General features: G+C 37.6%; 1 protein-coding gene across 1 annotated transcript; it reads left to right on the top strand.

Annotated features, from left to right (window-relative positions):
• The first annotated feature begins 727 nt into the window (after positions 1 to 727).
• On the top strand, positions 728 to 9,124 carry LOC147818180 (GTPase IMAP family member 8-like). Its single transcript, XM_087178339.1, has 4 exons — positions 728 to 2,425; positions 5,961 to 5,965; positions 7,969 to 8,697; positions 8,797 to 9,124. Exons 1-4 carry the CDS (start codon positions 755 to 757, stop codon positions 9,122 to 9,124), a joined length of 2,733 nt encoding a protein of 910 aa, XP_087034465.1. The 5' UTR covers positions 728 to 754.
• The last annotated feature ends 2,475 nt before the right edge of the window (positions 9,125 to 11,599 follow it).

Raw genomic sequence — 11,599 nt, 5'->3', positions numbered from 1 at the left:
GGCATTTGGCTGACCAATGGTGGAAATATGATCACTAAGTCAGTCAGTCAGTCAGGACCATTCCCGATCATAAGAACAAATATATTTCCGTGAAATTCTTACACGGAACCTCTTGCCAAGTTATGAGAGAACAGTCTATTTAACTAGTAGATACCTGAACAGTGAGGCAGGCAGAAACAGGAAGACTATAATTACATTCACCCAGCAACATAGCTGAGTGGCAGCATAATTACCATTACAGGAAGACTATTTTATTTACCACATAAATAAATATTTGATCAATTCTGCACACCATAACTTTCTTTAAAACTCTCCGTCACTGTTATCATTGGTTGTTGTTTTTCCTTAAACTCAACAGACATAACAGTTTCTCCACCCGTACTCTGAAGTTTCCACCAAAGTGAAAATATGGCAGGATCAGCGACTGCAGCACGTGGTGAGTTCAGTAGGCAACCATTCATATGAAGCATTACAACGACAAAATGGGCTAAATTTATGGTGTTAAGTTAGATGTTAAATTTTATAACTTTAAAAAAAAATTATTGTGGTGGGAAAATTATATTCTTTTGTTGCATATGGCTTTTGCATTACAAAGTTATCCACCGGGAATTCTTTATTGTACATCAAAGACCTTGCTGCAGCACCAGTGTGGTGATCTTCCAAGATCCAAGATGAATCCAATTAGGCAGAAAAAGAAAGACAAACATAAAAGATTATAATGACAAGGAGCTAACTTGAATTACCTCAATGGTAAATGATGTTTTGTTTTTCTACAGTGTCCGAGCTCAGGATCGTGATGTTTGGAAAGAGCCAAAAAGAAAAGACAATACTAAGTAACTTCATCACAGGGAAAGAAGATGCTTCACCTCTAAAAATGATCATGAAACATGTCCACGGAGAGTGGAAGAAAATACCTGTAATAGTAGTGAAAACCTCAGATGTCATCAGTCTGCCTGGGGATAAAGTGAAACACGAGATGAAAAAGTGTGTCGTTACTTGCCCCCCAGGACCAAATGTTCTATTGCTGTTAGTGAACCCTTTGGATTTCAATGAAGAGGACAGAAAAAAATTCAAATTCATCCTGAGCTTCTTTGGTCCTGATGCTTTTAAATACTCAATGGTCATCAAAACACACAATGACATGGGAAGGAATTCGGCAGTGGATGAAATCATCCGAGACTGTGAACAAAGGCAGCACAGATTTGACTTTGATAAAATAGGTCTTCCCCAACATGATCTTCAAGCACTGATGGAAAAGATGGAGAACATCGCGAGTCACAACAGGGGAGGACATCTTAACTGTGCTGAAGAATCTTATCCCATGGAAGCACCTGAATGTACTCAACCAAAACATCCTCTGAACCTGGTATTGTGTGGGAGATTTGGAGTTGGTAAGACATCAGCAGCCAATGCCATTCTAGGAGAGACAGCGTTTGGTCCACCCACCGGCTCATCAGTGTGTGTTAAACATCAGGGAGAGGTGAGAGGACGTCAGGTTTCTGTGGTGAAGCTTCCTGCCTTGTATGGAAAACCTCAGGAGGAAGTGATGAAGGAATCACTCAGGTGTATCTCCCTCTCTGATCCTGAGGGCGTCCATGCCTTCATCCTGGTCCTCCCTCTGGACCCTCCCACCAATGAAGACAAGGGAGAGTTACAGACCCTCAAAAACACACTACAATCTCGAGTCAATGACTTCACCATGATTCTGTTCACGGTGGAGTCAGATCCTAGAGCTCCAGCTGTTGTTAATCTTTTAAAAAGGGACAGAGATATCCAGGAACTCTGTCAGAGCTGCGGTGGCAGATATGTTGTCTTCAACATCAAGAACAAGCAGCAGGTCTCTGAGGTGTTGGATGCTGTGGAAAAGATGAGAGCTGTGGGATCCAGAGGCTTCACAAAGGAAATGATATTGAAGCCTCAGATGAATAAGGTTGTAAGACATACATCTGAACTGGAAACAGCAGCTTATAAAAAACAGAGCCCAGACCGCCTCAGGATGGTACTGATTGGGAAGACTGGCTGTGGAAAGAGCGCCACGGGAAACACCATTTTGGGCAAAGAATGCTTTCATTCTAAAGCTTGTCAAAGGTCAGTGACCAAACTTTGCCAGAAAGAAGAGGGAGAGATTAATGGACGGCCTGTTGTTGTGGTCGACACCCCTGGCTTGTTCGACACGGTTCTGTCCAATGATGAAGTTAAACAGGAGCTTGTGAAATGTGTCAGCTTGTTGGCTCCTGGACCTCATGTGTTCTTACTAGTGCTGCAGATCGGCCGCTTTACACAGGAAGAAAAAGAAACTGTGGAACTGATCAAGAAGTTTTTTGGCAACAAGTCAGAAGACTTCATCATTCTTATATTCACCAGAGAAGATGATCTTAAAAATCAAACAATTGAGAGTTACATTGAAGAAGACTGTGAAGACTATGTCAAAACTCTGACCAGTGAATGTGGAGGAAGATACAACAGCAGCAGGGTTTAGTCTCACTTTGCTTTTGGCCTTGTATTGAAGCATGGGGTATAATGTTAGCCTATTAATTATGTGTAATTATGGGCTTTAATCAAGCATATTACATTACTTCATTGATAACTACATATCTACTTAAATAACAAGAGAACTGTTTTGATTTTACTGAAAAAAACAAAAACAAATGTGTTAATCCTCTTTGAACATTTGAAGGCCCTGTAAGCACCTGGTCAATCTAAAATGTAATTGTATTCTACTTCAAAATAAATAATATTTCTATCTTTTTAAAATAAAATAAATAATGATAAATTCAGTGTTTCAATCAGTGTCTGGTAAAAATGTGTTCATTTAACAGTGATGACCTATGGCATCTGATTGAAAAAAAGTTCTATTGTGAGCATATTAGAAGACCACAACTAGTCTGTATGGAGATGTTTTTAGTGTTGTTGCTCAATTCAAACACAATACTGACGACCAAACAGTTCATTGACTTAGTAATTTGTCTTCAACAATAAACTCATAACTTATCCTGATTGGTAAAACAAGGACTTCATAATCTAATGCACCACTTGAAGAAACAAATGACTGCAGATTGAAAAGTACCATTCAATAAACACGTGATATCACCAAAAATCTAAATCACAATTACTTATTACATTTTCCTTGAAAATGATAGAGACAGTATGTGGTATATTACTACATACACCTGTCCACAATTCAGTATTCAGTGGTTAAGAAAGTGTCTTAGTAAGGTGTTGCAACACCACATGTCGCCACTAATTTTTTAGGTTTTCCCTTTAATTTGTCACTGATTTGTGACACTGTCCGTGTTTGTAACTTCAGTCACTTGCAAATTATAAAAGCTAAACTTTATGAGATTTGATAGGGGTTCGAAAACATTCAGACTTCATAAGTGGATTTAATACTGGATTCAGATTCAATAAAGTAATATCAAAATAAAAGTCTAAAACTGACCTGACAGAAATTAGGTCAGATAGAAAGTCATAATGTCAGTTTCAGTAAATTTTCGATTTATGGCCCAGCCTTTTAATAAATTAATGTGCTTCTTACAGGAATGAACCAGGAAGAAGCTGTGATTATATTTTGATGATTTATTTACATTATCATGTAAGTGCTTCCTGCTGTGGATGATTTATTTACCGTAACATGTAAAATCCTTCTGTGGACAAGTTTTGCTTCTTTTAATTAGCCTTGATGGAAGAGCAGCACACACACACACACACACACACACACACACACACACACACACACACACCTCTTCCACTTGTCAGGGAGTTTCCAAATCTGCAGACAATGAGAGGGCCTCAGATTCATGTTAATAATATGTTCCCAAACAAGTCCTGTTTGTCTGACAGACCATAAATCATTTTATCACTCCTGTAAATTATCAATAATGTTTACTGGCAGTTTTCTGTTTGTTGTGCCATGCCCTGTTTTTTTTTTAGAATGTTTTATGGTTGCTTTGCCTACAGTATGTGAAGCCCTGCCCTATAAACTAAAAAGATTTGTCTTGGTTTAGTTAATCTCATTATGCAGCTGGGACTTTGATGTGCTTCGATGGAAAATTAGGCAACAAGACTTTTGTCTGGTGAGTAAATAATAAAACAGAAAATAAATGCAACAAATAAATAAAATGTATAAAAGATATTAAGAACATTTAAATGTATTACAGAAAATACTATTTTTAAATGTCAAGTAATTAAAGCAGTTTATTGAATATCCTCAGGCACTGACTGTTCTGGTAATAAGATGGACCAGTACATTAATTTTATGCCATGAGAAATCTTCAACAAAAACTACACCAAGAGATAAAACTACAACGAAGAGCAGCAGAAACATCCTCAGGTAAGGGCCGCATGTTCAGGAGGAATATATATGTATTTATACACACACATACACACACACATACACATACACACACACACACACACACACACACCCCACACACACACACCCACACACACCCACACACACAGAGTATGCAAAAATACACAGCTATATGGATAAAATAGTGTAAATCTTGGTCTGTATTATTCAAAGTAACCCCAAGCCGGTGTTTCTGCAAAGCACATAACCTGGATGACTAAAATCTTCATAGAAATCAGAGCAGTAGTTGATTTATTGTGTTTAGTTACTTTATCTCTGCATTTCATTATAGTAATTTTGCTTTGTTTTCTAAACCCAACAGACACCAACTGCCAGTTAACTTCCACATATCTGTGCCAAAGCAGCATTATGGCAGCATCAGCATTCGGTAAGTATGGTAAGAACTCACATCACAGTAGGGATGTCACGAGAATCGATATTTCGCACAAAGTCGATGCCAAAATTCGGAAAATGTGATGATACTTGTTTTCCTACCGATGTCATAGATGGTGGAGATGTGAATCTTCTGGGACTAACAAGGGCAGTATATTAATCCTACAAGAGTCATAGTCTGACATTGAAGAGAAGAGGGCAGGCACAGTAAACAATAATATAAGCATATGGAATGAAAGCAGTAAGTGCAGGTGCAGTAACAGAGCAACAGATCCATCACAATTTGTGTAAAACAAAATACACTTAGAGCGGTGTATGGAGGTATTTTGTTTTAGACGATGACCATCAGAGATAAGTTATACACAAACAAAAGCCAGTATGTAAACAGTGCCACAGAGCATTTCAAATGAAAGGAGGAAATACCTGAAACTTACCTAAGCGGCTCAAAGACAGATATCCAGATCTGTGCACAGAATTCAGGGTAATAAGTTTCAGTTGTTAACTTTTTTTTAACAACATGCCGTCAACGTGTTATGGCCTGAAATGTTACAGTTATTGTTTGTGAACTGTGACAGCTGACATCTATTGTAGCAATGTTCCACACAATGACACATAAACTTAGTTTAAAACATATCTCCAAAAAGCTGGCACTGAATACAAAAAAAAATCATCCGATATCACCATTCTGTCTGCCAGGTGGTTCATATAACAGAGTACAGAAAGAGCTTTTTTTAAGAGCTTGGTGGAGGACAAACTAGAAAAAGAGAGTCAAAAGTGGGAAAACATTTGTCAGGAAGTTGGAAATTTCAAATGACTGCAAAAGTTACTATGTGTCTGATGAATGTGTAACAAGCAGTATAGACTGTCTATAAATGGAGATGATTTAGCTCTTAGATTGGAGGCTGGAGTGAGCCGGACAGTGACAAGACAGACCAGAGCTAGCTGTTTAGTGTGCTCACTTCAGTAGTAGAAAAGACGTGACAGAGACACTTTTCACTGCTAAGACAGCTCTTGGTGAGTAAAGCAATGAAGTTTGATGCTTAACTTGCAACGCTTCTTCTAGACTAGTAAGTAAATAGCTGTTAATGCTAATGTTAGTTCTGTAGCAATAGCAAAGCTAAAAAATAGCTCTTTGAAAATGTTTGGGAAAAACATTTAGAACTACATTTGGTGTAAAAGAGGCACTGCATACCAATATGAAATTATCATTCCAAAGGTGAAGTATGGTGAAGTACGGTGAAGAGAGCATCATGATTTGGGGCTTTTCTTCCTCAGGGCCTGGACAGCTCTCCTTCAGATGAATTCCTAAGTTTATCAAGGTACCTTACAGGATAATGTCAGGGTGGCCACCTACTGTAGCTCAGTAGAAGCAGGACAATGACCACAAACATCTAAGTAAATCTACTACAGTATATCTTCAAAGAAAGAAAATCCACCTTTTGGAGTGGCCCAGAACCTGACCTGAAGAGAGCTGTTCACATGATATAACAAAGAATGGTCCAAAAATCCTTCTGAACATTCTGCAGATTTGATCAGCAGCTACTGGAAGAGCTCATTTGAGGTTATTGCTTCAAAAGGAGATTCGACCACTTATTAAATCCAGGGGTTCGCCTACTTTTTCCACCATCACGATGTGTTTTCAAGAAAGGCACAAAAATTATAGTTGTTAATGTGATATTAGATTAAACACATAATGTTTGTCTACACTTGTGACTCGGATGAAGATCACATCTTATGACTAAAGCAGAAAAGGGTTCACATACTTTTTCTTGCTATATTTTTTCTTGAGGGAGAATTTTAAATTTCTACAACTGGAAAATACATAATCAAGACATATAATCCTATTAAAACTGATATGGTAAGAAAAATACTGCCCGAAAATGTCTTTTATATATTAATATAAATGAAACACTGATAAAATGGGAAAACGACAACAAAACTGTGTTCATGGAGTTGTTGAGTTGTCATGTTTTGGTTCTTGTTTTTACAGCATCTGAACTCAAGATTGTGGTGGTCGGAAAGAGTCAAAGTGAGAAGAAAACACTAGGGTATTTCATCACAAGAAAAAAAGATTTGCCACAAATATCCAAGCGCTGTACAGTCACCCATGGAGAGTGGCAGAACAAACCATTAACAGTAGTGAATACCTCAGATGTATTCAGTCTGTCTGTAGATAAAGTGAGACACGAGATGAGGAAGTGTGTTGCTAATTGCTTCCCTGGTCCAAATGTCCTGTTGCTGTTGGTGAACCCTATCAATTTCACTGAAGAGGACAGACAAAAATTAAAGTTCATTCTGAGTTTCTTTGGTCAAGATGCTTTTAAACACTCAATGGTCATCATAACACAAAATCAGGGGGTACAAAATTTTTCAGTGACCCAAATCATCAAAGACTGCGGACAAAGGCAGCACAAGATTAACTCTGATTTACCTGATGATGATCGTCAAGAACTGATTGAAAAGATGGAAAACATTGTGAGTGACAACAGGAGACGATATCTAAGCTACACTGAAGAGGCTGATCACATGACAACACCTGAATCTTCCAAATTCAAAAATATTCAAGAACTGATTGATGAGTTGGAGAACAAAGTGAGTGACAACAAAGGAGGGCATCTAAACTGCACTGAAGGGGATGATCCAATGACAGTATCTTTAACTTCCAAACCTTCTCTGGAGCCTGAATTCACAAAGGAAATGATTTCCAGGCCTAAGAGGAATACCATTACAAGACGTGTATCTGTACTGAGGAGTTTCAAAAGATTCAATAGTAAGCACAAAGAATGTCTCAGGATAGTCCTTGTAGGGAAGACTGGATGTGGTAAGAGTGCCACTGGAAACACCATTTTGGGCAGAGAAATTTTCACATCTAAAGTTAGCTCAAAGTCAGTAACCCAGATTTGCATGAAAGCAAGAGGATTGATTAATGGTCGGCCTGTTGCTGTGGTTGACACACCTGGCTTGTTTGACACGACTCTGTCCAATGATGAAGTTAAACAGGAGCTTGTGAAATGCGTCAGCTTGTTGGCTCCTGGACCTCATGTGTTCTTACTGGTGCTGCAGATTGGTAGATTTACAAAGGAGGAAAAAGAAACTGTGGAACTGATCAAGAAGTTTTTTGGCAGCAGATCAGGAGATTTCATCATCGTCATATTTACCAGAGGAGATGATCTTAAAGATCAAACAATTGAGAGGTACATAGAAGATTGTGAAGACTCTGTCAGAAAACTGATTGCTGACTGTGGAGGAAGATACCAGGTCTTCAATAACAATGATCAGAGGAATTGCACTCAGGTCAATGAGCTGTTGAACAAGGTTGAATCTATGGTGAACAGAAATGGCAGTGGCTATTACACCTCAGAGATGTTCCAAGAAGCTGAGGCAGCCATACAAAGGGAAGTGGAGAGGATCAAGAAGGCAAAAGAAGAAGAGATAAAGAGGGATCTTGAAAGACAACACAAAGAAGAAATAGAAATGACAAAGAAAAAAAGGAAAGAACAAAGACCCGAGCTTGAAAAAGAAAGAGCACAGATTGCTAAACTGCTCAAGGAAAAGGAGGAATACATAAAAGTAGAGCAGGAAAAGAGGAAGATAGAGGAGGAGCAAAGAGAAGAAGAGAAAAGGGAAAGGAAAAAGCAAGAAGAAATGCAGCGTCAAAAGTGGGAAGAAAAGCTTAAAGCTCTTCAACAGAAATTAACATTACAATTACAAGAAAAGGAAACCATTAACATAAGGTTGGTGGCAAGTAGAACAGATATAAGAAAACAACAGGAGGTTTGGGAGCAGGAAAGAAAGGAATGGTGGCAAAAAATACATCAAGACGATGAACAGAGACGACAGGATGAACGAACAAGACTTGAAAAGCTCAGAGTGGAATATGAGCAGGAGAAAGAAAAATATGAAATCAGAAGAAAATATGAAGATAAAATCAGAAGAGACCAGGAAGAAAATGAATGGAAAAGAATGCAAGACATTTTTAAGAAGAAACTGGAGGAAATGGAGATGAAGCACGAAGTGGAGGCCAGAAAGCAAGCTGAAGAATGCAATGACTTCAAAGAGAAATACACCAACGACTTTGCAGCTCTGTTGGAAAAGCATGACCAGAAAATGGCAGACCTGACGCAGATGCAACAAGGACACAATGACTTAATAATCAAACAGTTGACCATGAACAAAGTGTATCAAAGAGGCTTTGATCGACTGAAAAGGAAACAAGTACAAGAAATGAATGAGCTAACACTGACAATTTCAACCTGGGACAAGGAAAATCAGAGCAAAGAAATAGATAAACGCAAAAAACAACACGAGGAAGAAATAAATAACTGGATAGGTGATCATCTCAAAAAATCTCTGGAGGCAAAGGCTTGTCGCATTTTATAAAGTTTGTTAATTTACAAATGTGAAAAAAGCTGCATGGCCTTAGTTGTAAAACTGTGAAAGCTTGTGGTTGAAGATAGAAGCTGGTTAAATAGGTTTTGGCCAATTGTATAAAGGATGCGTATTTGAGTTATTTGAGATATTTTATGTTACTCTATTTAACGTCTGACATGAAAACACTGAATACTTAAAATTGTGAAATGAAATTTCTGTAAGTGTCACACCAGTTTTGGTTAAACTGAAAAAAAGATCAATAACATTTATCAGTTTTACTCTTTAGCTTAAACCAGTTTATCTATGAAAATTTCATGGAGATCATGCAGAGTGTTTTAGATATTCGGACAGACTAACAGCCAAAACTACATAGTAAAGTTAAGAATATGGTCAGACTCGTGATTTTACTGTGTGCGTAGAAACAAAAACGATTTTAATACATGTAATCCATTAATCACTGAAAATAACTGACCATATTGTAACCAAGAGTTACAAAAAGCAGGAAATTGTTATTTAAAATATATTTCTTTCTCCTTTCTCAAGTTCAATAAAATCTTACGTTTTCCAAAGAACACACAATTAAGAGGTGTTTCAGCAAATATTAAATGTACTACTAACTAACTGAATGTCAGCTTAACCTCAAAAGAAATGCTATGTAACATATCAGTGAATTATTCCTGCCTTTATTTTATTTTAGAAAGTAATATAGTCTATATTTTTCACATTGCAGTCATGAAATTCAACTTAGTCTCACAAATCAAATATCCTGTAGTTTTTGTTTTATTTAGTTGAATTCAAATTACAGAAGAACCAACTTTATCGTTTTTTTAATTTCATTTTCATTTTAATCATTTAAATTATAAATACATTTATTATCCATTTACATTTTTTTTATCCTGTTCAATCTAGAAATGTATTTTCTTATTCCTTGTAAATGCTAATAAACAGCACTGTTTTAAACTGAACCATGATGATAACATATATGGTCCTAGAACCTATTAAATTATGGAATGCCACTACATGTAATTCAAAACAGTTAAACAAAGAAACAAACTGCTCATTTTTTGTTATATACTTATGACTATATTGTATTAAACAGCTGATTGAAATTGTAATTAAAAGGTATGTAGTAAAGCCAAGTTGTTCCATTCTGTCTGTTTACCTCTCTCACGTCTGCCACACTGAATCTGCACCCATTACTGCTCTTTGTTTTAATCGCTGCCTAACATACATTACAGTGCATTCAGAAAGTGTTCAGTGTTCAGGCTCTTCATTTTATGTTGCAGCCTTATGCTAAAATAAAAAAAACATTTTTTCCCCCTCATCAATCTACACTCTATGCCCTATAATGACAAAGTGAAAACAGAATTTTGAAATTTCTGCTAATTTATTGAAAATTAAAATTAAATATAACATTGACATAAGTATTCAGACAATTTGTTATGATACTTGAAATTTAGCTTAGGTGCATCCCATTTCTCTTGATCATCTTTAAAAGGTTTCTACACCTTGATTGGAGTCCACCTCTGGTAAATTAAATTGATTGGACATGATTTGGAAAGGCACACACCTGTCTATATCAGGTCTCACAGCTGACAATGCATATCAGAGCAGAAACCAAGTCAGCAGAGCTCAGAGACAGGATTGTGTCAAAGCTCAGATCTGGGGAAGGATACAAAAACATTTCTGCTGTAATTAAGGTTCCCAAGAGAACAGTGGCCTCCATTATTCTTACACGGAAGAAGTTTGGAACAACCAGGACTCAGTTGGCCACATGGCCAAACTGAGCAAACTCAGACTATATTAAACAAAATTCTCCGTTCTGACGACACAAAACTGAACTGTTTGGTCCCAATTCTAAAAGTCATGCTTGGAGGAAACCAGACACGATACTTAGAAATTGATTGTCATGGAAGTTTTTCTCATCTCCACACAGGATCTCTTCAAAATTCCTTAGGTATATCAAACCACAACAACTGAAACCAGCAGAAAGAGAGTACAGCACTGCTCCAGCTCTGTGTTTGGTGTTTAATTCTCTTATATTAGAGATTAAGCAACATGTCTCTACGCACATCCAAGCCAAAAGCCACTGTAATTGACGCTAGAACTTGATTTCTCCAAACACAGGAGACAGACAACAAACAGTTAAAGGGGACATATTATGCTCCTTTTCAACAAGTTTGAATAAGTCTCAGAGGTCCCCAAAGCATGTATTTGAAGCTTTTTGCTAAAAAATCCACTCCGATCCTATATTTCAGCATGCCTGTAAACCCCTCTTTTTGAGCCCTGTTCAGAACAGGCTGTTTCTGTGTCTGTAGCTTTAAATGCAATGAGCTGTGCCTGACCACGCCCCTCTCCGGAAGGGGATGCCGTTTGGGCTTCTGGCACCGTGCTCCAATGTTTACGGTGAACGTGACCGGCAACCTGGCGTCGGTAGCGATTTGGTTCAACCACACAACTTTTATCCAGAATCTGAGCCAGAGG

The sequence above is a fragment of the Seriola lalandi genome, unplaced genomic scaffold (genome assembly GCF_002814215.2).
Source record: "Seriola lalandi dorsalis isolate HSWRI2012SDOR001 ecotype SW California unplaced genomic scaffold, Sedor1 jcf7180002054684, whole genome shotgun sequence".
NCBI lineage: Eukaryota > Metazoa > Chordata > Actinopteri > Carangiformes > Carangidae > Seriola > Seriola lalandi.
Note: the sequence above shows the minus strand (reverse complement) of the source record. Positions and strands in the feature narration are given on the sequence as shown.

What these genes read in the sequence shown, in the direction of transcription:
- LOC147818180 (XM_087178339.1), top strand. Translation starts at nt 755, where the DNA reads ATGATGTTTTGTTTTTCTACAGTGTCCGAGCTCAGGATCGTGATGTTT. An exon ending in AGAGACCAGGAAGAAAATGA is followed by an intron (nt 8,698 to 8,796) that starts ATGGAAAAGAAT and finishes ATGCAATGACTT; the next exon opens with CAAAGAGAAATACACCAACG.